This window comes from Choloepus didactylus, chromosome 20, assembly GCF_015220235.1.
Source record: "Choloepus didactylus isolate mChoDid1 chromosome 20, mChoDid1.pri, whole genome shotgun sequence".
Lineage (NCBI taxonomy): Eukaryota > Metazoa > Chordata > Mammalia > Pilosa > Megalonychidae > Choloepus > Choloepus didactylus.
This window is the reverse complement of record NC_051326.1, coordinates 51,301,197-51,328,957: the sequence shown is the minus strand read 5'-3', so window position 1 is coordinate 51,328,957 and position 27,761 is coordinate 51,301,197. Positions and strand designations below refer to the sequence as shown.

Sequence of the window (27,761 nt, the reverse complement as noted above, 5' to 3'; positions counted from 1 at the left end):
GCACACTTCCCCCGTTGGTTAGAAGTCTTAGAGCTACAGATTAGGTTTATGGTTTACATCATCCAGCTCAGGACCACAGATAAGTAGGTTATAGACATATTTTTAATGATGATAATTCGGTGAGCTTGCCTTATACTGACCTGCTTGCCTAATAAAATTTGTCTTATGTCTCTTGCCAACACCAATCGTTAATTTCGAAATAATGATCACCTAGAAATTTTGATTATTCTTGGAGTGCTTAAGAAGAATACAAAAAGAATCTAATTGCTAGAATTAAGAATTTAACTTGTTTTTCATTTGAACAATTAAAAATATATTAGTTGCTTATGTTCTCCTTAATAACATTATTTTTATGAAAAGAAGAAATTCTGAACAATACCTTTTCTTAATGAATGTAAAATGTTTATTGTCTCCATGAATTACAGATTTCTTCTCATTATCTCTGCAGATTTCTTTCTAGCTTGAATTCTCCCCCAATTCTCCTTGTAAATCTGTTTATCTGTTATCACTCTTTGTTAGGTTTCCAAGAACTACCTTCTGATTGATATCTAACACCTATCTGCTCATTCCCACTACAATAGGAGCCCTAATGGGGAGAAGATGACCCAGGGGCAAAGAAATGCTAGAAAATGTCTGAGTGACTTCTCTCCTTCAGATCTTGTTAATTTATTTGAAGTTAAATTACTAAAAAGAAAGCGTACATGTGTACACACATGCACAAATTGGTGGTCACTTAGGATTTCCTAAACAAAGAACACTTTTATTTAAAACACTAATGTAGCCCAGAACTGTTCCCTGCAGCTGGCTAACATCTTTTTATCCATGCCATTCTCCCCATTCCTACTGCCATGAGTGTGTTTCAGGGCCTCATGATCCCTGGCTTACTACAAAGCTTTCCATTTGGTGTCTTATCCTTCAGGTTCTCTTCTCTCTAAGCTATAGCACACTGGTTTCCTAAAAGCACAGCTCCAGAGGAAACCCACTGCTCACGAGTGCAACACATTTCACCCAACATTTACCAAGAACCTACCATATGTCAGGCATACAGATTTATATACATATATAGTAAAGTCCCTGGATTCAGGGAGTATAGGTAGTAGGACAGAAAGCTATGTAAATAATGAGATTATCAGATGATAAGGGCAACCAAAGACATATGTGTAAGAGGCAGCACTGAGAATGAAGTGATTGAGGAGAGAGGGAGACCTTTCAGGGGAGGGGACATCTGAATTGGGCCTTGAAGCATGATTAGAAGTTCATCCCCTCTGTAACCTACTGCAGCCAGAATGATTTTCTCAAAATGCAAATCTGCTCATGTCAGCCCCCCACTTAGAACCCTTTAATGGCTTTTTGTCAGCCCACCACTTAGAACCCTTTAATGGCTTTCTATTGCTTTTAGGATAAAGACCTATCCTTAGGTCTTAGCATGGCCTCCAAGGCCCTGCCTGGAATGGCCCCGATCTTTCTCTCCAGCTTCAACTTCTTCCCTCTGGCCTGCATTTAGTGCTATGCTCTCTCTGGCAACAAGGCTGTACATACTGTCTGGACAGCACCGCCCACAACCCAGATTAAACTCCTACTTATCCCGTAGCTCTCAGGTCAATCATCACTCCCAGAGGGAAGGCTTACTGGACTCCCCACAGTCTAAAGAAGGTTCCTTTCCTATATGTTCTCTCAGAATCACCCTACTTTCCTTCATAGTACTTATCTTAGCTTGGAAGTTTACATTTATTTGTGCAATTATTAGATTAATGTTACGTCTTCTCCCACCAGACACTGGGTTTCATGTGAGCAGGGACTATGTCTAATTTTGCTCATCATTTTATCAACAGTACTAAACACAGATCTTGGCTTACTGAAAAAATAAAAAGAATGAATAAGTGAATGATTGCATGCATGAATGAATTACTGAATGAGGAAAAAAAAGAGAATGAGAAAGAAAAAGAACTTTGGGACTAATCTTTTGATACTTTTGATAAATACTTAATTCTGATAAGTATGACCCACCTACCTTGTCTGTTCTCTTGCGTAATGTTACTCATGCTCCCATCTTCTGCTAAGCCTTGTTCCAAATTTGTTAGGATCTGTAGTAATTTAAAATAAGAACAAGAAAATAATAAAAAGTGGATTTGTTTCTAAACTGTCATAATATATTCTAGGTAAGCAAATTTCTGTGTATGAAAACCAAATTGTCAAAGAATGCTTTACATGGACATATTTTAAAAACGTCATTGATTACTATTAGACCGAGGTACATGGCATAAATGAAGAGGGACATCTGTTTTCCAGGTGATGGCGAAATTTGGGTTTATGATGCTCATAAAGCCTTAAGAGACATCATACATGAGGGATTTTTTTTTTCTTTAAGAATAACATCAGGTATGTTACACACGAGAATGATTCTTAACTTTTGTGAAAATATCAGTCTTTTTCCTCAAGGGCACCGTGAGGAGCTGTGGCCTTCTTTAAGGTGCCAAATAAATTTCTTTCAACTGTCACTTTAACTTTTGGTTAATAACTTCTGGTTGCTTCTTTGTCTTTTGATTTTTCCTGAAAGAAAAGCTGTTGCCAGTGTAATCTGGGTAGAGTTTTTTTTTTTTTTGTTTTTGAGGGGTGGGATGAGGAGAAATTTTCAGAGCAAAGACTATTTCCTAGGGAGAAAAAGAAGAGTCCATTGAATAAAGGTTATCTTATAGTTCTATGATTACTGACTTTAGGCCACATGCTTTAGGGAAAAAATCTTTTTTGTTTATTAGATTATCTTGCCAATTAACATTTTCCCAAACTACCCAAGGTGCGCAACACAATGAAGAAACCTGCTTTGAATTTTCATTTGCCTAACTCTCTAGACTATACAATGATGATGATTAAATTGGACCTTTCATCATCTGCTCGAGAGCCCTTTAGTAATGCTTATTATTTAGTACAAGCCAGAGAACAATTTGTTGTGAAGATGAAGGGGTTTTATCCCCTCTTAATAGTTAACTTTCACTACCTTGATGACTCAAGAGGACACACTTGGGATTCGAAATTATAACCCTGAAGAGAATGTTGTTGGTCTAAACCAGGTCAAATGACATTTTTCAGTTCATCTGTATTCTGATAAATAATAATAAAAACAGAAAGTGACCAGGAAAGAGTCTTGATATTAGCATTAAATAAAATTCCTTGGGTTAGAATGGAGGGGGAACAGGAAAAAAAAAAAAAACAGAAGGGATATGAGTTACTTAAGAGGAAAAGCAGTGATTATGATTCTGAACTGAGCATCAGAATCACCTGTGGAGACTATAAAAGCTACAGATGATGTGGCCCCACCCTGGAGACTCTGATTTAGCTGGTCCATGAACAAAACAAAACTAAAACCTTGCACATGGGCTTGAGATGTCAGAACCTGATGCAGACTGTAAACTTCTCATAGGTAAGATCAGTATTTGATCTTTGTGCCTCAGCGTTGCAGATAATCACTAAACACTGCTGAATCAGGAAGTGAATACCTTCCTGCACAAAATGTCCTAGAACTTTACACTGAATTTTTAAGGCCTCTAAGAGAAGACCAGCATCCTGTGGGATGAGCCATTGTTATCTTTAGCCTAAACTGAATGAAGAGGAGTCAAGCCTTACTACTTCCTTGGCTGGTAGGGAGGAGTACGAAGTATAGGAGTCAAGTCAGGAAAATAACTCTCAGGGGTAAGAGGGAAGAGAAAAGACGATTTCTCGTGTTAGCAGGAGGGATAGGAAGAGTGACTGATATGAGGAGGAATAGGATACTTCAAAGAAGCAAGAAGAGAAATTTCTGGGAAAGGAAGAACAATAGTTTCCCACTCCAATGATGTCAAGATGCACACAGAAAAAGAAGTTCCTTCTTCAGCTTAGGCACCAAAAGCAGAGTGAATGACGAGAGGGGAGGGCCTCATTTGCTCAGTAGCTTTTTTTCCAGACCCCTATGATTTCATCTTTTTTTGGAGAGTCAATTTTTATTTCTTGGTATGTATCTACACAAATTGGGGAAGGTACGCAGATATAAAATAGAGACACCAAGCAAAGTTAGAGTTCTTCCTCTACAACGGCGCTCTCTCAGGTCGGGGGTGAAGGATGTACTATACAGGAATGACAACAGAATGTCTGCAGGGACTTGGGTCATTTCAGTGCCGTAGCACTTAGAAACAGCTAGAAAAAGCAAAGGAGAGAACCTGTTCCTAAAAAAGCAATTGTAATAGAAATAAGCATAAATGTATTAAATTTTCTGATCCTCAGTGGTTATTTAATGATATCAATTAAAAGGTTCCAGACTGATTTAGAAGTGAATCCTTGAGTGACATAAATAGAAACAGTAGTTCACATTTAGTAGCTTTTATTGCTGTCTATCTAGAGATAGGTGCCTGGCTTTATAAAGTCACAGTACATTGATTTACAAAAGGTTGTTTCTATGAAGGAAAGTGGCAGTCATATTCCTAACCCAAACCTTGAATTATTTAGAAAACGCAGATATTGCAAGAAAAACCTGAAATTGTTTAGAATGCAAATATAAGGTGGTTGCAATTTCCTCATTGGTTCCTTCTGTCACAGACTAAACAACCAGGGCCCAATCTAAATCAGAAACCGATCAGGAGTACTGTGTTTCCCGGGAGGATAAAGGCATGATGCGACGAACCCAGCTCATTCTGGAGGGTGCTCTGAAAAAGTAGAGGTGTGTTTTTAAGCTTACAGGTGGCAGAGTATTTCATAGAATCCATGTAAACCCGAAACTGGCGGCCATTTCTTCTTTGTTTGATATGAAGCCTCAAAGAAGAAGGTGTTTCTTTCAGCACCACCGAATTTCAATGAAAACGGTGTCACATTTCAATAAATATGACGCTAAAAGTGACCACACCTACTCTGGGCTAATGTGACATAGTTGTAGTTATTAATCCTAGTCCAGATCCCTTACTGGCATGGCAGGTCCGTGACAGGAGGGATAACTTAACATCTGTCCTGCTCATTGCTGTCTTCCCTGCATCTGGCAGTACTGACACATGAAAGTTACTCAATGATCAATGAAGGCATGTTTCTAAAGAAGCAGGAGTAAGCAAAAGTGTGCCAAATAGAAGGCAGAAAAACTGAGTTACTGAGGGGTTAAAATCAAGGGTGCCAGCTAAGCAGTGGGTGCAAAAAGGAGACTAAGGCTCCTACTTCAGGGCCTATCTTTCCCTCAGATTCAAGTATCAGCTCTCGCTTTTCATTGTGTTGACACTGATAAATTGTCAAGGTGTAGCAGGTGTAGTATATGATTTCTATATTTAATATTAATTTTAAAAAACTGAAAAAATAAATATGTGTTTTTAAGAAAAAATCATGTGAAAAGATGAACCTTCTTTTTAATGCTCTAGAGAAAGGCTTCAGACAAGAGGTTTGACAGAGGTCTGACAGAGAATGTTACTCAGTGTGAAACCGATTGCCCTTGAATTTCTGATTCTATTGCTAACAGAAATGGCCAATAGGAAATTCAAAGAGGAGAGCAAAGGACAAGAAAATTGCTTGGCAGTGATTTTTTTTAATTGGTGTTTTTTTTTTTAAAGCAATAACATGCTTATAAAAAATTCAAACATGCATAGAAGTGCAAATGAACAAGTCCCTTCTCTATACCTCACTCTCCTCAATGATCTTGAAATTGCTAAGTCCAGTGAATTCTCTTCAGTCTGTTACTCCTTCTTACAATTTTCCTCTGTAGGCTGCTATGACCATCTTCTTCAGATTCTCCTCCTATCTGCTCCTTTTATCTCAGCTGCCCTCCTTTTCATTTCTTACAGTTTTAATTATCAGTCATATGCCAGAAACTTCCAGATTTCTCATCCTGATCTTTCCTGGCAGCTTCAAAATTATGAATCCAGTTGTCCCCTCAGACACAGCTATTTGGAGGTCCTAGAGGCACCAAGAAATCAACTTATCCCAAAGAATATAATATCCATTATGATCTGGGAACACTGAATTGCTTATTGTTCCATACACACCCAACACTGCTTCATGTCTTCATGATGCTCTCTGCTTGGCCTGGAATGTCCTTTCTCCACCCTTTCACCTGCAGAACTCTTACGAATTCCTCAAGACTCAGCTCTGTTGCTATCACCTATGAAACTCTCTGATTCTACAGGTTGCTGAAATGCTCTTCCACTCTGCTCCAAAATACCTTAGGTATACTTCTACTGTGGTCTTCTCAAATTATTTTAACATTTCTGTTGGTGCGCCTGTCCATGTGTCTTCATTCACTGACTCTCTCACTCCACATACATTAGTCAGCATCTTCTATCTGCTGCCACTAGACTGAACAATGGTGAGCAGGACAGTCTAGGCCTTCACGGAGATTTTATTTTGGTGGGAAAGTTGGACAAAAAAGAAAATCAAGAAATAAATTTTAAAACTACAAGCAACAAAGGTGTACCAGTTTGTATATATTATGTCCCCCAGAAAAAGCCATGTTCTTTGATGCAATCTTGTGGGGGCAGACACATTTGTGGGGATTAAATTGGAATGTTTGGATTAGGTTGTTTCCATGGAAATGCATCCCACCCAACTGTGGGTGATGACTCTGATTGGATGATTTCCGTGGAGGTGTGGCCCGCTTATTCACAGCATGGGCCTTGATTAGTTTACTGGAGCATTATAGGCTCAGACAGAAGGAGCGAGCTTGCTACAGCCAAGAGGGACGCTTTGAAGAATGCACAGAGGAGAACCTAAGATGGTGGCTACAAGAGACAGGGCAAAAAAACACCTCTGAAAAATACTAGAATAAAGCCAGAAAGTGACACAGAACACCAGTTCCAGCGATGCACCAGCTGGACAAGATCTGCTAAATCCACAAGGACCGTGCACTTGATGAAACTGGTAGTCTGCATTCTGAAATGAGTGAGTAAGCCTGCTGAATATCTGGCAGCCACGTTGCGGTGTGGGCAAACCATGGGTTGGCATTTGAAGGCAGACTAGTTCTTTTTTAAAAAAACCCAAAAGCGGCTGCAGATATGGCAGCAAGAACCGCACAGTGAAGCGAGCAGGAACGGGCTGTGCGAATGCCTCAATATCTGGTGTGGAAGATAGACTTTCATGCACCCGCTGCTAATTGTCTCAGAGTGAGGCAGGCAGAGGTGAGCCAAAGGGGGAAAATAACCATGCCCCTTGCAGCCATCTTCCCGGCGGGCTGGGAATGCTCCTGAGTGGTACCGGAGTCACAGCCCAGAGCTGCGCCAAAAAGCCCAGTGTGGCAGGATGTGTTTCCAGCAACACGCACACACGCCACAATATTGGGTGTGGACAGTAACCTTTCACGCACCCACAGATAATTGTCCCGGAGCTAGGAAGGCGGAGCTGTGCGAAAAGGGGGAAATTAACACGCCTCATGCAGCCATCCTTACAGCAGGCTGGGAACGCACCTAAACAGCCCGGAGGCCCAGAATTCCCCTTGAGGGATGGAACGTCCTTGTGACATAGCACAACCTTCCCTCAGCAGAGGCCCTAGAAGGGCAGGGCTTGGAAGAGGGACCGACTCGGAAATCCCAGGGACCATACGCCAAAACCAAGGACTTGTGGGTCAGCAGCAGAGACAATCTGTGGTGAGACTGAAATGAAGGTTTAGACTCTTGCAACAGCCTTAAATCTCCAGGAACACCTGGGAGGTTTGATTATTCAAGCTGTCCTCCCTGCCTAACTGCTCAGACACACGCCCCACATTCAGGGCGGACAGCACCAACAACACACCCAAACTTGGTGCACCAATTGGACCCCACAAGAATCAGACCCCCACACACCACAAAGACAAAGGTGGGGAGAACTGACTTGAGGGGAATACGTGACTCATGGACACCATCTGCTGGTTAGTTAGAGAAAGTGTACACCACCAAGCTGTAGATCTGACAAATTAGAGATTAGGCTTTGAATCAGCCTACATATCCTAAAAGAACCCTATCAAGTTAAGCAAATGCCAAGAGGCCAAAAACAGCTGAAAATTTTAAAGCATATGAAAAAACCAGACTATATGGATAACCCAAATCCAAACATCCAAATCAAAAGATCAAAGGAGACACAGTACTTGGAGCAATTAATCAAAGAACTAAAGACAAACAATGAGAGCATGGCACAGGATATAAAGGATATGAAGAAGACCCTAGAAGAGCATAAAGAAGAAACGGCAAGAGTAAATAAAAAAATAGATGATCTTATGGAAATAAAAGAAACTGTTGACCAAATAAAAAAGATCCTGGATACTCACAGTACAAGACTAGAGGAAGCTGAACAATGATTCAGCAACCTTGAGGGCCACAGAATAGAAAATGAAAGAACAAAAGAAAGAATGGGGAAAAAATCGAAAAAATCGAAATGGACCTCAGGGATATGATAGATAAAATAAAATGTCCAAATATAAGACTCATTGGTGTCCCAGAAAGGGAAGAGAAGAGTAAAGGTCTAGAAAGAGTATTCAAAGAAATTGCTAGGGAAAACTTCCCAAACTTTCTACACAATATAAATACACAAAGCATAAATGCCCAGCAAACTCCAAGTAGAATAAATCCAAATAAATCCACTCCAAGACATAGTCTGATCAGACTGTCAAATACTGAGGAGAAGGAGCAAGTTCTGAAAGCAGCAAGAGAAAAGCAATTCACCACATACAAAGGAAACAACGTAAGACTAAGTAGTGACTACTCAGTGGCCACCATGGAGATGAGAAGGCAGTGGCATGACATATTTAAAATTCTGGGAGAGAAAAATTTCCAACCAAGAATACTTTATCCAGCAAAGCCTGCCTTCAAATTTGAGGGAGAGCTTAAATTTTTCAAAGACAAACAAATTCTGAGAGATTTTGCTAATGAAAGACCTGCCCTACTTCAGATACTTAAGGGAGCTCTACCAACAGAGAAACAAAGAAAGGAGAGAGAGATATGGAGAAAGGTTCAGTACTAAAGAGATTCAATATTGGTTTATTAAAGGACAATAAGAAAGAGAGAGAAAAAATATATGTGACAAACATAAACCAAAGGATAGGATGGCTGATTCAAGAAATGCCTTCACAGTAATAACATTGACTGTAAATGAATTAAACTCCCCAATTAAAAGATACAGATTGGCGAACGGATCAAAAAATATGAACTATCAGTATGTTGCATACAAGAGACTCATCTTAGACACAGGGACACAAAGAAATTGAAAGTGAAAGGATGGAAAAAATATTTCATGCAAGCTATAGCCAAAAGAAAGCAGGAGTAGCAATATTAATCTCAGATAAAATAGACTTTAAATGCAAGGATGTTATGAGAGACAAAGAAGGCCACTACATACTAATAAAAGGGGCAATTCAACAAGAAGAAATAACAATCATAAATGTTTATGAAGCCAATCACGGTGCCACAAAATACACGAGACAAACACTGACAAAACTAAAGGAAGCAATGGATGTTTCCACAATAACTGTGGGAGACTTCAACACATCACTCTCTCCTATGGATAGATCAACCAGACAGAAGACCAATAAGGAAACTGAAAACCTGAACAACTGGATAAATGAATTTGATTTAACAGACATATATAGAACATTACATCCCAAATCACCAGGATACACATTCTTCTCTAGTGTTCACAGAACTTTCTCCAGAATAGACCATATGCTGGGACATAAAACAAGCCTCAATAGATTTAAAAAAATTGAAATTATTCAAAGCACATTCTCTGACCACAATGGAATACAGTTAGAAGTCAATAACCATCAGAGACTTAGAAAATTCACAAACACCTGGAGGTTAAACAACACACTCCTAAAATAAATGGTTTATAATGTAGAACATAGGGGAACTAGTGATAGAGAGCAATTGATGAAGGGGGAACGATAACTCAATGGGAACAGATAGGCTATCGTGGGTAAATTTAATGTTCTGGGAATGCCCAGGAATGACTATAGTTTGTTAATTTCTGATGGGTATGGTAGGAACAAGTTCACAGAAATGCTGCTATATTAGGTTATTTTCTTGGGGTAGGGTCGGAACATGTTGGACTCTCTTGTTATGGTTTGTTTGAAATGTTTTTTTATTGTATGTTTTTTTTTTTAATATAGTTGATTTAAAAAAAAAGTTAATTAAAAAAAAAATGAAAAATGTATGCAGAGCCCCCTTGAGGAGCTGATGCAGAATGCAGGGGTGTTGGGCTCCCCCACCTTGATGGTTGCTGATGTGCTCAAAGACATAGGGTACTGGTGGTTTGATGGGCTGAGCCCTCTGCTGTGGGACCTGCTCTTGGGAGGTCTGTCGTTGCTGCAGGGGACAGGCTAGGCCTCCCTGTGGTTGTGACTAGGAGCCTCCTCCCAAATGCCTCTTTGTTGCTCAGATGTGGCCCTCTCTTTCTAGCTAAGCTAATTTGGCAGGTGAAATCACTGCCCTCCCCTCTAGGTGGGATCAGACACCCAGGGGAGTGGATCCCCCTGGCAACGTGGAATATGACTCCCGGGGAGGAATCCAGACCCAGCATCGTGGGATGGAGTGCTGGGGGAGGGGGTGCAGCAGGTGCAAAGGCCCTGAGGTAGGAAAGGACTTCAGGGACCAAGAAATGAAGAGAAGACTGATATGAGAGAAGGGGAGAGGATGGGGCAGTGGAGGTTAGCAGGCTGAGTAGAAGCTGAATTATTCCAAGCCTTGTAGTCCATGGCGTGGAGGCTGGATTTTATTTGACATGTTGTGGGAAGTCACTAAAGTAAACCAGGAATGTCAGGATTTACAGAAAGATTCTAAGAGTACTGTATTACACAGAAAGGATTCTAGAGGTGTAAAAGTGGAGGCAGCTCCATTCCAAGGTTACTGCAGTAATTTATCCAAGGTATTTATTCTTTTTAAACAAATACTTAAAATAGTAAATGCTATGTGCTGGGCACTGGTCTAAGAGCTTTACAAATATTAATTCCTTTAATCCTTATAGCAATCCTATGATTAGATGCTGTTATTATCCCTGTTACACAGATGAGGAAATTGAGGCATGGAAAAGTTAAGAAATTTGCCCAGGGTCAATTTGCTAGTAAGTGACAGAGCCAGGATTTATACCAGGTGCAGTGTGTGCTCTGATTCGCTGCACTATGCCACCTTCTCTGCTGATGGCAACTGAGAAGGGGAGATGTGCACAGCTTACGGGCAACACTGACAGGACTTGGAACTGGATTGGACAGCGTAAAAAAGTGGTGAAGGAAAGGGAAAGCCAAGAATGATTCCTGGGTTTCTGGCTTGAGCAACTGGAGTATGGGGGAGGGGGGCACTGTTTAGCGTCTTCATGTCTGCAGTACTGAGTGAGTTCCACAGTAGGCACTGGTAACTGAACTTGGATCAAATACTCAGGAAGAGTCTCTGATGGGCTCTGAAATCCCAAATCAAACCAGGTGGTTAGCAGGCCAGTTCCTGGCCTCCAAAGAGAGAAGCTAGTGGTCCACATTGCCAGCTGGGTGGGTGGAGAGGAGAATGTTGCTGGAGCAGAGTTCACGTGTTTGGGAAGGAGCAAGAGAGGAGATTAGAGTTAGTTATGGCCAAATTACGGAAGGCTTTGAATGTAAGTTACGGAGTTTGACCTCTGTCCTAAGGGTCATGATGAGCTGCAGATGGCTCATCTTTGGGGGATAAGTTGCCTGAAGCATATTTGGAAGATTAATCTGTCAACCATGAGTAGGAAACAGAAGTGTGGAATGAGCGCCTGGGGGCACAGAATCTTTGTAATCCTTGCAAAAGGTCATGGGGGCCTATACTAGGATGGAGGCAGTGGGACTGGAAATAAAGGCACAGTAAAACATTGTGTGAAGAAGCCACTTCATCAAGAGCTGATGAGTGACAGTAGGGGGGCCAAGAGGGCTGAGTGGTTTCCACGGTTCGAAGCCTCAGTGCAGAAAGAATGGTGATGTCACTGGCAAAACTAAGGAAGTCCAACAGAGGTTTAGTAACAGAGACATTTTGTATATCAGGGATGGCAGAAGTTATTATAGTTTCAGGGAATAAGGAGTAGCAAAATACAACCGGATCCATGTTGAGTGAGTGGGGGCATCTTTGTACAGCAGGTGAGCCCAAATCCACAGAGAAAGGGCCATTTTTTGGAAGACATCTTCCTGTGCCTCATGTGGGAGCTGTCCTTGGCACAGTCCTAGACGAGTCCAGAGCTCAGTGGAGCTATACAGCAATGCACTGTAAGTGTAGGCAGGGCTTAACAAATGCTCAGAGCTACTAATAATGACACATTTTAAAGATGTATGGGCATTTTATGGTTTTTAAGCACATACGGTATTTTGTTTAATCTTTACAATAATAAACTTTGTGGAGTAGGCATTATGTCCGTTTTGAAAAGTCCTTCATGTTTTCTATCTGAAGAGCAGAGTGGTGCAAATAAAATGAACAAAGATCTTTAGCATTAGAAGACCTGGGTTCAAGTTCTGGCTGACTTTAAGCTTAACCTCTCTGAATTTCTATTTCCTTAGACATAAATAGTAACACATTTTTGCACATCTGTATTATAAATTGTGAGGTCCAAATGAGTACGTACTTGAAGTATTTTGTAAACTTTAAAAGTGATAAATGAATATTAATTACAAGTATGAGAAGAAACAACGGGAACCTTTTTTTTAGATTTCACTGCCTCAGATTTTTACTCTGGTTTCTCTCACATTCTCATCTTTGTAATAAGCTGTAAAAGGTTTAGTTTTGTGTAATTTGGGAGCAATGAAATTAATGCTGCATTGACTTTTAAATATTAAGTGGATCTCTGAAATTGCCAGGTGCCCCAAAGCTCTCATATACGGTGTTGCCATGGAGGAAGGTGAAAGCTGTAATTCTGTATTGAGATTTGGCTGCTAGGCAGTTTTTCAAGGAGGCTGCCAGAAGCTTTGCAAGTGGAATGGAAGACTCTCGGTGTTTACAACAAGCCTTGCACCAGTGAGTCAAATGTCAAAACTTCCACCTTCTCTGGTCAGTGGTACTCACAAAACACCCTGTAGGACTGAAAGAGAAGAGAGGGGTTTCTTTTTTTGAAGGATAATAAAGAGCCTCTCTGTCCTTAGGTAAAATAGATCCAAGCTGATTAACCAAGGTGTGGTAGTTTAAAATACGTTTCCAAGTTCTTTGATACCCTTTTCAAAAGGTGAAGCTTAATTTCACTCCCCTTGAGTATGGATTGGGCTGTCTTCTAACAAACAGAATTATACAAGTGCCACTGTGTGACCTCTGAGATTAGGTCATAAAAGGCATCACAGCTTCCTCCTCTCTCTCTTGGATCACTCACTCTTCAGGAAGCAGCTGCTATCTCATGAGGCCACTCAAGCAGCCCCACAGAAAGGCCCACAAGGGAAGGAACAGGGGCTTCCTGCCAATAACTAGCAAAACTTGACAGGTGTGTGAACGAGCCCCCAGGGAAGCCAATTTTTCAGCCCCAGTCCAGCCTTCAGATGACTGCAGCCCAGCTCTCATCTTGATTGCAACTTCCCGAGAGACCCTCAACCCAAATCACCCTGCTAAGCTGCTCCCGAACCCCTGGCCCACAGAAATGGTGAGATAATAAATGTTCATAGTTTTAAGCCACAAAGTTTTGGAGTAATTTGTTATGCAGTAGTAACTAATCCATAAGATAAATCAAAGTTACCATGCCCTTTATTTAAGGGTATATAGAAGAGAGGACTATAAACTCAGACTGTTCTGGTGAGGAGGGTATGACTAGAGTTGAGAGGCCTGTGCCCCAGCCACTATCACGGGTAATGATGCACTGGGTTTGTTCTGAACTGGTTCTGTGATTTATAGTTACCACTTTAAAAATGGAGACAACTGTCAACACCTATAGACAACAGGGAAGGGAAGATAAATTATTCAAAAAACACTTGGTTGTGTTTTGTCCAAGGGGAAAATTATAGGTCCTGGATGAAAATCTCATCTGTCTAACTCTATATATATAAGCAATACCACCTGATATCAACCAGTAACGGAAAAGGCAACTCTTAACTTGTTCACATTTAAAGGGACTAAAATCCAGGTTCTGAATTATATGCTGTTATCAAGGGAGGTGATAGAGCAAGGTGCTCTATCTGGATAACTGAGAGCTTTTGCATATAGGTTAAAAACATTTTTGGGTTCACACTAAATTTCAGCAGCCCAAAGGAATGACATATTTACATCTGCCTCCAGAAATCCTAGGAGAAGTTCTAGGAGACCAGTGCATACACATCACCTCAGTATCTTTTTTTTTTTTTTTTTTCATTAGAGAAGTTGTGGGTTTACAGAACAATTGTGCATAAAATACAGTTGTTCCCACCAACAACACTTGCATTAGTGTGGAAAATTTATTACAATTGATGATAGCACTTTTCTGTAATTCTATTATTTTTTTTAACAGTTGTTACATTTGTTACACTTGATGAAAAAATATTAAAGTAGTACTATTAATTATTGTTCATGTTTTCCCCCATATTCCCAGCCTATTATATATTTATTTTTTTCAGGCATGGCTTTATTTTATTACTCACCTACCCATATACTGGATATAAAGGGGGTGTCGGTTCACCTTGGTATCTGTTATGTTAAAATGCATGTTCTGATTCATAGCTCTGTGGTGAGACCCCTGACTCTGCACTCCTACCAGGCTCCCAGGGGATACCAATGCTGCTGATCTGTGGCTCACAGTTTGTAGTAAGACTTTAGAGAAGTAGCCTTTGCACCCTGTCCCTTTTGGCTGGCATGCATGGGAGAAGGGAAGGTGTAGGGAATTGGTTTTATCCATGTGGTATCCTAGTAAGTGGACCACTGGAAAGCTGACTTGAGGACTCATTGGAGTGGATCTACCTTAATCCAAACTAAAGGTTAGAGCAGACCTACCTGAGTGTCTTAGATTTCTTAGGCAAGTCTTAGAGCCTTCCCATCTCCACTAGAGTCTCCCAGAGGGTCCTTTGGAAAAGAGATTTTCCAAAGTTAAAATAGGTTTCTTGGAGCTGCTCCAAACAACTTAAAGAATTTTTAACACTTACCATGTACCAGCCACTGTGCTAAGACATTTGAATGTATCACTGATTTCATCTTCAAAATAACCCAAGGAAGTAGTCATATTACACATTTAAAGATGAGGACGTTGAGCTTTAGGTAGGCTGAATAGCTGGTCACTCAGCTTGTGTTAGAGTCACTCTGGATTTGGAAATATTCACCTAGTCTGCCTGACTCCACAGCCCATTACACAACTGCTGCCTAACAGGGCAATAGTGCTCGTTAGGAGGCCTTTAATGTGTTCTTTACATTCAGATCACAGAATCAGAGAATAAACAATGCTGAGAAAAACAAGGAAAAGAATGCAGAACTTAAGACCTTAGTATTATATGAAGAGCTCAATTTTCTTTGGGTTATCATGCATGCTTCATGGCTGGATCATGTGCTAACTTCTGTGGCCTTGTAATTCACTTTTGGTGCAACAGATTTTATATTCGGCTGAAGTTGCTGAGTGGAACTGTTGGGCATTCCCAAGTACATGTCCTGTGTTTTGAAATGATGCAGTCAGGAGCTTTCTAAAGGTGTGAATTTCCATTTGGAGCTGAATCAAACCATGATGACAAAGGACATTCCTGTGTGCTTCTCCTGCTTGAGTTTTCTGAACACACACAGGGTCCTGGGAGCATAAACCTCAATGGCAAAGGGCAGATATGCTGCTTCAATTGAGGAAGCAGAAGCCATCCTTACTATATCGTTCAATTACTTCTCTCCACTTGCCAATCATCCCCATCCTATCTGATTAAGCCACAATCAATTTGTTCTCTGCTGGAGCAGCAGAAAAGTAGGGCAACTGAACCATCTGAGTCAGATGAGGCACTGGCTGTGACCTGGACATTTTCAGCATACTGATGGCCAGTGTTTCCGTGCAAGTAGGGCAGCTGACTAGCAATGGCTCCCCCTTCTTAGATTTTAAACTTTGTTTACAAATAAAACAGCATAACAATAAGTCCTTTCATCAAAAATCCTTTTTAGAAAAGACATTATCCCTTCTTAGAAATAAAGCTCTCATTCCTACTTTATTATCAATCATCAAGAGTGAAATAAAAATATATTGATATATTTCCTTTCCAGAGTGCACAAAAATGTATCTTATCCTTTGCTTCCTTTAGCTGTGGGATAAATAAGTAAAGAAGCTCTTCTTTTAATACGGTACCCTCAACCAAACTAACCTGGAATGGGTTTAAGATATAAAAAGTGTAGGGTGGGATGGAGTTGAACACAAGACTACTCTGGGCAAGTTCATATTAGTGATGAACTAAGCCTCAAGTTAATCTGGCATCATTATTTGTGGATGGTATCTTTTACACATTTGCTTTTAGAAATGTGCTCACTTGGATACTCCCCAAGGGCTGTCCAAAACTCACTTGGACAGCAAGCAGGGAAGAGAAGAAGAAATCAAAGGACTGAGGTATCTGCTGCTTCAGGCAGTAAAAGACATTAATTTTTCCAAACCATGGCAACATGGAAAACTTATTTTAAATAATGGTATATTTTATGCTTCATTGATGTAATTACACTGGGCCAAACGTTTACAAATTCACTAAATGGTTCTTACTTGTCACCCGGTATTTCAAAGACAATAATAAAATCAATGCTGTGATGATTTGCAATGGGTAGAGGTGACCTAAGGTACATCGACTGAGGAACAGAATGGTGAACTGTTCTGTGTGCATACAACGGAATACTGAGAAACTGCGAGGAGTGAAGCTGTGAGACACGCACTGAGGTGAATGGATCCTGTAGACAGCATTTTGAATGAAGTACGCCAGAAACAAGGGCAAACGCTATAATGCCTCACCAATATGGACTAACTACAATGCGTAAACTCAGAATTGAACCTTAGAGCACAGCCTATCAGGGGAATGCTGATTGTAATGGTCCCTAGATTGTAAGCTCCTACAGCAGTCACATCTCTTCCTGAATTGTAATGGCTACCTCCAGATTCCAAGATGCTGATTCCTTTGTGTATAACCAGATCGATCCCTGAAACTTTGGGTATCTGTGTGACACCTGAAACTCAAAGCTAGAGCTTGGCAGATATGAATGTCAGTAATAGCACAAAGAGCAACTGTTAAAAAAGCTGAAAAAGAGTCCAGATTTCAATTAGAGATATGAATGAAGCAGATCTGATTAGGACCAGGGCAAATCGGCCCAAAGGGTAAAGGATGATACTGACTGTGTTTTAAAACTTCAACTTTCACCTGAGATCAAGGGAAGAAAGGTTTATTTGGTGCAGGATCTATATTTTCTAAACAATTTAACTCGTACAGTTTGTTCAAACACCATAATTACATGAACTTTAAATAGGAAGTGAGACCTGGTAGGCTTATATAGGTTAGTGTGAAACAGCGACACACCCCAAAGTAATTTGGGCAGAGAGTAAATATATATATGCAGGGTCCCCCTGAGGTGCTGGGGGAAAATTCGGAAGTGTTGGACTTCCTCACCTGGATTGTTGCTGATGTTCTCACAAACACTGAGAACTGGTGGTTTGGTATGCTGAGCCCTCTATCTTGGGGCTTGCCCTTATGAAGCTTGTTACTGCAAAGGAGAGGCTAAATCTGCTCATAATTGTGCCTAAGAGTCTCCCCCTGAGTACCTCTTTGTTGCTCAGATGTGGCCCTCTTTCTCTCTCTCTCTAGCTAACCCAACTCGGCAAGTGAAATCACTGCCCTCCCCACTACATGGGACCTGACTCCCAGGGGTGTAAATCTCCCTGGCAATGCAGGATATGACTCCCGATGATGAATCTGGACCTGACATCGTGGGATTGAGAATATCTTCTTGACCAAAAGGGGGATGTGAAATGAAACAAAATAAAGCTTCAGTGGCTGAAAGATTCCAAATGGAGTTGAGAGATCACTCTGGTGGGCACTCTTACACACTATATAGATAACTCTTTTTAGGTTTTAATGTATTGGAATAGCTAGAAGTAAATACCTGAAAATATCAAACTACAACCCAGTAGCCTTGACTCCTGAAGACAATCATATAACAACGTAGCTTATAAGGGGTGACAGTGTGATTGTGAAGGCCTTGTGGATCACACTCCCTTTATCCAGTGTATGGATGGATGAGTTAAAAAACGGGGACAAAAACTAAATAAAAAAATAGGGTGGGGGGGATGATTTGGGTGTTCTTTTTTACTTTTTTTTTTTATTCTTATTTTTACTTTTTCTGGTATAAAGAAAATGTTCAAAAAATAGATTGAGGTGATGAATGTACAACTATTTGATGGTACTGTGAACAGGTGATTGTATACCGCGGATGACTGTATGATATATGAATATTTCTCGGTAAAACTGAATTAAAAAAAATCAATGCTGTGGACTACTTTGTAAAAGTCAAGAGTCATGCCCTGCTAAAACAGGGACCCTATATAAAAATTCACAACATTGCTCTAATCTAAGATTCACTGGTTGAATACTAATCACTCCTTGGTGAAGCTTCCATGTTAAAAGCTGGGCTCCTAACCCAGTAACCCTGATTCTTGAAGATGATTATATAACTATGCAGCTTACATGGTGTGACTTTGTGATTACAAAAACCTTGTGGCTCACACTCCCTTTATCCAATGTATGGACAGATGAATAGAAAAATGGGGACAAAAAGTAAATGAAAAATAGGGTAGGATAGGGGGATGGAATGTTTTGGGTGTTCTTTCATACTTTTATTTTTATTCTTATTTCTATCTTTTTTTTTTGAGCAATGAAAATGTTTAGAAATTGACTGTGGTGATGAATGCCCAACTATATGATGGTATTGTGAACAACTGATTGTACACTGTAGATGACTGTCTGATATGTGAATGTGTCTCAATAAAACTGAATTAAAAAAGAAAAAGAAAAAAAAAAGCTGGACTCCTTTTCAGCAAGCGACTGGTTTATGGATATAGAGAATTCTGTAATGATTACATTTCGCTTTTGCTTTGGTTACTTAAGGCCTCAGCACCAAAACTGCTTTTGGCATACCTTTTGCTTTATCAAACTTACCACTGGCTTATTCTTATTTTCCCTTTGTCTCATAGTCCTCATTTATTTCTCTTCATTAGAAAAAAAGTGATTATAAAACTAATACATGCCTTATATAAGACTCAGAAAATAAAAAGAGAATGAAAATGACCTTTAATCACATCATGCACACCACTAACATACTGGTGTATTTTTTCTCCAATGCATATTATTTACTTTGTTGAGATACTCTAATTATAATTCTGTAGGTTTTGTGGAAATTAAAATTATGTCATAGGCATTTCCCATATTATAGCTAGGTGGTTGGTAGAACTATCTGGAAATCACATCTACCACAACCTTCCATGTCACACCATGCCTCTACCTCTGCTACTTCTGTTTGAGACCACCACAAAATCTTAAATTGTGCTACTCTGTGACTAGTGAGTGCAGAGTAGAAACAATGGGAGATTTCTGTCTCAGCAGTTCCTCTAAGAAGCTGAATGACAGCTCAAAACTGCAGAGAGAAAATGTGGGCTCAACTGGGGTGAGTGTAATTGGGTGGCAGGTGTTTTGCTCTCATCTACCCCCAACTGTTTCTGTGCCCCCTCACATACCTCACTTTGGCTGTCACATAAGGTTGTTTCTTTTCATTTGGGAAATCCATGCTGAGAATTGAACCTGAGAAGATTTGATTGTTGCCGGAGTGGCAATTATCAGACAGCAGGGCTCAGAACACGTCTATACAAATGGCAAATACATTCATGGCAAATACATTCATTTTCTAAGCAACCTGAATTGTCTTAGTTGGCTTTATTACCAAAGGACGGGACCCTTCAAGTGTCCTACTTTGGCTGTTAGCGCTGTTATTTAACCCATTCTGAAGCACTTTAATTCTACAACCATTCCTGACCTTCAGCCTGAAAAAACTACTTCAAAGAACAACAGCAGATGCCATGGAAGCAGTGAAAATAAATGGAGTAACTTATCTGCAGTTTCTTTCTTTCTAGAAACAATGATCCTAGTTTTGTAGAATGTCCTTGAGTTAAGCATCTCAGATCAGCATCAAGGCTACTGGCTAGCTGCCGCCTGGTGCAACATTGGCACTGGACTCTTGCTTGTTCAAGTCTCTCCCTGGGAGAAGAGTAGTTGCAAGGACTCTCAAGGCTGTGACCTGGGTGTGGTCCAGCTCCATAACTACAACTTGAAATTATTAGGCAAAACTGCATCTGTGATGGCTTCCCTAACTCAAGTGTGTGACGCAGAGACTAATCCTACCATCCCTAAGCTTAGGCATAGGGCAAGGTATGGGAGGTGCAGACACGAGGAAGGTAAACTGAGGGAGGAGGAATTAATGGAAACTGTCACTTCAGGGAATATACTTATCATTCTTGATTAATTACTTTTCCCTCTTTTGACTCTCCTCACCCATGTGAAGAGTTCCCAGTTCCCTGTACCTACTGGGGCCAATTTTTGGCAGAAGCAAGTAGAGTAGATGTTATTTTTTTGATTCAAAGTGATACATAAGACCAAAGTTTAGAACCACTACTTGACACAGGAATCAGGGAATATGTTGTATTTGGGGAGAAAGAAAGAACTGATGGTCATAAAATTACAGATAAATAAAGAGTAATGGTTAACAATGAGGTTTCCAGAGTCATATAACTTGGGATCTGATCTACACTCCACCACTACCTAATTGTAGTATTTTAGGTAATACTGAACCCCTCTGAGGCTCATTTTCCTTATCTGTTGTGAGCATTAACCGTGATAATTAATGTGCCTGTTCTACTGTAAACACTTGTATGTTGAATGCTATCATCACCAGTGTGACACAGTACTCTGAGCCAGGAAAAGAGCTACTTTTGCACATGGTGGTGGTAGCACAGTGAATGCTCTAAATAATGCAGGAAAGAGGATGATACACAAAGAGCAAGCTCTTCTGACAATAGTCTTAGGTTTAACTCTTTCCAAGGGTTTCCTTGAATTATCAATGTTTAAACAAAATCAGAATGTTAATACTAGATGGAATCTCAGAGATTTTTCAGCCCAACCTTTCAATTACAATTGGAAACCAGAGAAGATCAACAGTCATGCCAAAGGGCAGACCTAAGCGGAAGTAACATATTCAAATCTCTTAACTTTAATCTGCCAAATCAATACTGTCACAATAATGGTGTGTTGGCTTATTATTTCTAGGTTTTGTGCTTCTTGAGGAAATAAATTCTAGTTTGAGCACAACTTTCTATTTTTAAATTCTGGGCAACTTAGGCAGAACTAAACAAAAAAATGGCTACAAACAAAAAATGATTGGGTGAAACAAGCACTGTCTGTTAGATGGTAAACTCATTAAGGGCAGGGGTATATTTTGTTCACCACTGAACTGCCAGCATGTGGTACATAGTAGAAGCTCAGTAAGTATCTGTCGCATTAACAAATGAACAAATCCAGCTGGGGCTGTACTGAGATGAGACTTGTGGGGCCAGAGACAAACTACTCAATGTTCCTAAGTGACAAATATGGGCATCCAGCTGAAAATAGCTTAAATTAAACATTAAACAGCCTTAAGGGTGATATGTGGCCCATAATACAAAGGAAGCTTAAGGATTATTTTCCTTATTTTGCAGGGTAGTGGCAGAAGAAATTTAAGGTTGATCATATGTATTACCATGCTCTAGGTCAGTCTTTCTCTTCTTCTCTTTTAAGCATCAATTAATTAAGTTACAGTGGTGTTACTTCTTATTTTGGGGGAGGCGTCAAGTTTTAAGTCAGCATATAAGGTGATGAATTGAAATTAGCCAAGAAAATCCTTTAGGCTGAAGACCAACACACCATCTCTCAGTAAGTCCAACTGCTTGTTTTTTCTTCCAGGATTGGAATAAATTTCTGTTTCTTCAATTAAGTACCCTATGAAGTATCGGCTTACATTTGGGGTCATGGCATAAGAAAAATATCTATCTTTGAGACATCAGAGTTATACGAAGTGTGGGATATAGTCACATTATGAGAAGCATGTATAATCTAAGACCAACTGAGGGAAAAGAGTCCCACTTACTCACTGATAGCAGGTCCCCATACTACTTAAATTCTTATCTTCCCCTTTCACTTTTTCTCTTTCAAAGCTGAGTCAGCATAAGACAAATGCTCCTATGGTGTGGCTGCACTAAACCTTCTGCTTCATCTCTATCCATCCCATTCTTAGCTGTCAACAGTCATTACTTGGCCATTGCAGGATGAAACCACCCCTATGAGTCTGAGGAGGGATCCCAGTCCAACAAAACATAGGAATGACCCCATCTACAGGCACTGATCAGCGGGAGAGGGTATGTCAAACACTCATCACGAGGATCTTCTGAGCAGACTTCAGTCAACCACCGAACATAGTTAAGATAGTTTCCTTAATTAGACAGAGCAGAAATTTAGGCCTAGGGTGGAGGAGAAGAAAGACTTTTCAGGTCTTTCTCACTTCAAATGGACGTATCAGAACGATTAGGCACATGGATCCTGGAGACAGACTGCTTGGGTTCAAATCCTTACTAACTACTGTGTAGTCTTACTTCACTTCTCTGTGTCTCAGTTTCCTCATCTGTACATTGGGATAATAATACTTCTATCATGTAGTTTTCATAAGGATCAAATGAGCTAATATTTGTAAAATCTTAGGAACGGTGGCTGATTTATAATGAACATTATGTAAGTGTGTGTTAAATGAAATAACTAAAGTAATGGGGGTGTGATCCGACTGCCTAATCCATCTTTTCCTTCTTACTCCTCCAGAACTGATGGTTGGTGGTTCCACTAATCATTACACTATTTTGCATTTAAGGAGCTTATATGGAAAATGTGAAATACTTTAGGACCAGCAGAACAAACCTGTAAAGCTATTTCAATTGACTTGACCTTTCTCTCAAATCACCCTAAGACTCAGAATTTTTTTCTCTCACATACTATAAAATTCTTGTCCAACATGATATGGAGGCTAATGAAAAACAATTAAAAAATCATTGTTCAGAGTTCAGAACATTGTTTAGAGGTAATAACCTGATTTCTCAACATTAGGTTATTTATACACTTACTATTTTTGAAAATAAATATATTTTACTATGTTTTATTGAGATTTAGAAAAAAAGTGTTGGTAACACTAAAAAAAGTTGGTAACATTATAGCCCCATCAACTGAACAAAGTAGAGGAAAGTAAACACATTTTTTTCTTTTTAAAGTTATAATATGGAAAAATGGAAGCTGATACAAAGCTCTGGGGTAAGAAGATATCAGAAATGCCTATTTATGCTTTGGTAAGGGTCCACTTATGTGCAGATAAGGAAGGCCACTTATTTCTTTACTAGTAATACTAATAATACCACCATATTAGGATTAGATAGAACTTCCATCAAGAATTGTTGCAAAGTGAAAGGAGGAATTTGACAAATACAATTTTTTTTTTAAGAAAATTATTATATGTTGCTGTACCTAACAACTGCTTGTTATTGTAGTATTCAAAGCACTTCCACATCTATTATTTCATTTAACCTATGAAGTAAGTTTGTGAGGTAGGTATGAAAGGTGGTATTAATCCTATTCTGAAGATGAAGAATTCAAGTGGTAGAGCTGCCCATAGACTGCAAGTAGCAAAGATTCTAAATCCTACATTTTTTCCTACTATCACTGAATATAAATAATTTGATTCTCTGTTGATTTAATGGTTTGAGGCCTTCCATATGATTATTACTTCACATCAAGAATAATTCAGAAAACTTCCAAACCATGTCTTCAGGGTTGATATTATGAATGACAGCTGCCATTATACAACATAATTTGCCCTAATTCTGGAAAATTCTTGACCATTATCTCTTTAAACAGTGCCCTAGTGCCCATGTTTAACACAAAGTAGGTGCTCAATAAATATCTGTGAAATGCATGAATGGTCTGGCACATTTAAGTGTTGTGACTGGCAGCCTGGACTCATGTTCAAATGTGATTTCAACACAAGAGAAAACTCTGCTACTTCTCATCTACTAAATAATAATAAGTAAGAAAGATTTTAAGATTCAAGCTTTGCAAAAACCATCCATGATGCCTAAAAATTATTTCAGTGATGAATACAATGGTCAAGATGAAATAGGGCAACTTACCTTTTTGAAGGAAAAAATGGGGATGGAGTTGGGGTGGGATGGATGGGATGTGCAGAGAACAAAGTGATATGCTTAGAGTTAAGAAGGAAAATAAAGATTGTATTCCTAAATCAAGTGTGTGTGCACGTGTGGGGGAACAAAAACAGGACATTTTGGAGAGATTTTTACCTTGTTGCAGATGGTTTTCATTCTGTGCAGTCTATCAAGTGACTCCTGGGGATTCCCCAGATACTGCTGAAGTTCTGCATGCAAAATTCGCATTGAAAAAGGAACCATTGAGCCTAGAATCAAAATCAAAGTTGACTTAATTTGTTTGCTATAATTAAGCATGTTTTTATACTTACTACACTTTAAGGAGGCATCTGCAGATGTCCTAGAGGAAGTGATGATGGATTATTTTGCAAGTATCCCTTTATTTCTTAGTAATGTATTCAATGGTGCTAGCTCTAAAAATATGTTGGTTTTCTCTGTAAAACTGTATATAAATATGTCTAGACAATTATCAAAGGAGACAGGTGGATATCACTACTATTTCTAGAGCTATAATTCAATCATGTAGAAACTATCATAAAATGAATGAAATAGTAGACTGTCCCCCTACCCTCCCCCCAAAAAGAAAAACAGCAACAACAACAAAAACAACAATAGCAACTGGATCAAACACTCATGCATTCTTTAATATTTCTTTAGGATAATTAGCTTGAGTAGAAAGCTGCTTAGGTTGAGTTCCCCAGAACAGGATGCTGAAGGGAGGATTTGTATGCAAGTGATTGATAAAGGAAGTACACCCAGGAGAAACTGGGAAAGGAGTGGGGAAAGCAGGACCTAGGAAGGAAGCCAAGCAAGGGTGCATCTCAGGCACAAATCCTGCGAATGGTTGTTTCGGCCTGATTTTGTTAACAAGAGAACTCTGGAGCATAAGTTCTGTATCAGAGTTGTCCGAACAGCAGGCAAGGGAGCAGGGCTTAAAACTTCCATCCCTCTGGGCTGCACTGGAGGGAATAATTCCCAGGTTCTTCTGGCTTTGTGTGAGTGTGCAGAGTGGAATCAAGGGCAATTCTCTGAAAATGAGCTGTAATTGCTGGCTGCTAGGACAACACTTAAGAAACGAACTTCTATATATTATCCAAACTTGGTTGTGTCATTGCTTAGGATAAGGAAATCATTTTGTTAATGTGACTTTCTCTTCTAAAATGATTTGGAATTTGATCTGTACTATATAGATACATTTACAATAAGAACATAAAGCCATCAAAATAATCAAATAGCCTGCACTGATTATAAATGAGATAATGAATATGAAAATGACAGCTTAGGGTGATCACATAAAATCAGGAAAGGACTTTTCAAAAAGACATAAGCTGCCAAAATTAAAATCTTGAATAGAGTTTAGAAGACTGTTAGGAAACAAGCTGCGTGATATATGCAAGGCATTTAATCTCCCTGTACCTAAATTTTTTCATCTATCTATTAATCATTGAGGGTCTACCATGCACCACACTAAGATGGACTTTATGCTTATGCTTCTTTCTACTTTGGAAATTTTATGATGCTCCATAGTTTTTAATGAGGAGGTGAAGAAGAAAGGTCAAAAAGGATGATCAAAAATAATGAACACTATGGAACATACATTTTATCATGATTATTATCCTGGAGAAGAGAATGGTAACAATTATTGAATTTAAAATGTTTGAAATTTGTTGTGTTTTTTTAAATGACACTAAATAATTCCTTATGTCTTAAGAGAATACAAGACTGAGTTTAAATTATGGTATAAGTCATGTCAGTATCCTAGAAAGGAAAATTCTTTGACCATTAGCATGAGAAAACATGGGACTGGACTGACAAGGTAAGCCATTTGTAAGTTGTGTCATTTCCACCCCTGTATTTCAAGTAGAGAATAAGCAATAAGTGCTCCCATATGGTTAGAATTTACCTTTAAGGAGCAAGTATCTCAAGAACCCTTCAAGCTCTGCTTGATAAGCCCAGAAACAAAACTTCTATTACTATAAATTTCCAAATCCAGTTTATAAATAAGCTCTGTATATGAAAAGGTAGCAGGTAATTGCTCCTTACTCTGGCAATTGTCCATGGATCTGCAAAGTTTTTGTAATCAAAAGGGCATGTGACCCCCCCCCTCAAAGGGCATATGAATATATTTTGAATTAAATGAAAATAAAAATATAACTTACCAAAATTCGTAGGATGCAGTGAAAGCAGTGCTAATAGGGAGATTTATAGCATTGGATGAATATAGTAGAAAATAAAGTTACAAGATAAATAACAGAAACTTCCATCTTAGGAAACAAGAGAAAGACAAGCGATATGACTGAAAGTGAGCAAAATTAAAGAAATAAAAATTAGAACAGAAATAATTAACTGAGAACAACAGAGAAAATCCACAAAATCAAAATCTGGTTCTCTGAAAAGATGAATAAAATTGATAAACCCTTAGCAAGGCTAACCAAGAAAAAAGAAAGAAGACAAAATTAATGCTATCAGAAATGAAGGAGATGCCATCATTTCCATGGACATTAAAAATACAATAAAAGGAGATTATAAACAACTCAGTGTCCACAAATGTGATGAGCTAGATGAAATGGACCAATTATTTGAAGGACACAATCTACCAAAACTCATACAAGGAGAAACAGATAATCTGAATAGGCCTGTAACTTAATAAATTTGAATCAATAATTAATAACCTTCCAAAAAAGAAAGCACCAGGCCCAGATGGTTTCACTGATGAATCCTACAAAACATTAAGGAAGAAATGATATGAGCTGTGTACAATCTCTTCCAGAAAATAGAAGCACAGGGAACACTTCCTAACTCATTCTGTGAGGTCAGCATAACCCTAAAATCAAAGCCAGATAATGACATTATAAGAAAGGAAAAACTACAGACCAATATCTCTCATGATCATGCAACAATACTCAATAAAATTTTAGCAAATAGAGTCGAACAATGTACAAAAATTGTATGGTCATATCAATAGATAAAGAGATACATTTTACAAAATCCAACACCCATTCATGATTAAAAACTCTCAGCAAACAAGGAATAGCGGGGAACTTCCTCAACTTGACAAAGAACATCTACAAAAAACCTACAACTAACATCATTCTTAATGTATGAGAAACTAGAAGCTTTTCACCTAAAACTGGGAACAAGAAAAGGATGTGTCCACTCACCACTCTTATTTGACATCATACTGGAAGTCCGAGATAATGCAATAAGAAAAGAAAAGGAAATAAAAGGTATATTGATTCAGAAGGAAGAAATAAAACTGTTTGTTTGCAGATGAAATGATTGTCCATGTATAAAATCTGAAAGAACTGACAAAATGACAAAAATTTCTAGAACTCACAGTGATTATAGCAGGTTTGTAGGATATAAGGTATACAAAAGTCAATTGCTTTCCTATATACCAGCAATGAATAACTGGAATTTGTCATTTAAAGCATAAAACCATTTTCACACACTAGCATCGAAAAAAAAAAAAAAAAAAAGGAGAGAGAGAAATACTTAGGTATAACTCTAATATATATATACATATATATATACATATACATATATGGTCTATTTGTGGAAAAATATATAACTCTGATGAAGGAACTCAGAGTATCTAAATAAATGGAGAGATATTTCATGTTCATGGATAAGAAGGCCCAATACTG

The 27,761-nt window shown here is 39.0% G+C and overlaps 1 protein-coding gene across 1 annotated transcript in view; it reads right to left on the bottom strand.

The window, feature by feature from the left end:
- The window catches only part of TRAPPC12 (trafficking protein particle complex 12), a 146,791-nt gene that overhangs the window by 26,498 nt on the left and 92,532 nt on the right, over positions 1-27,761 (bottom strand). The window contains exons 6-7 of the mRNA XM_037812891.1: positions 24,250-24,362; positions 2,012-2,084 (exon numbers count right to left, since the gene is read on the bottom strand). Coding sequence (XP_037668819.1) covers positions 2,012-2,084; positions 24,250-24,362 — 186 coding nt within the window. The remainder of the gene's footprint in view (positions 1-2,011; positions 2,085-24,249; positions 24,363-27,761) is intronic.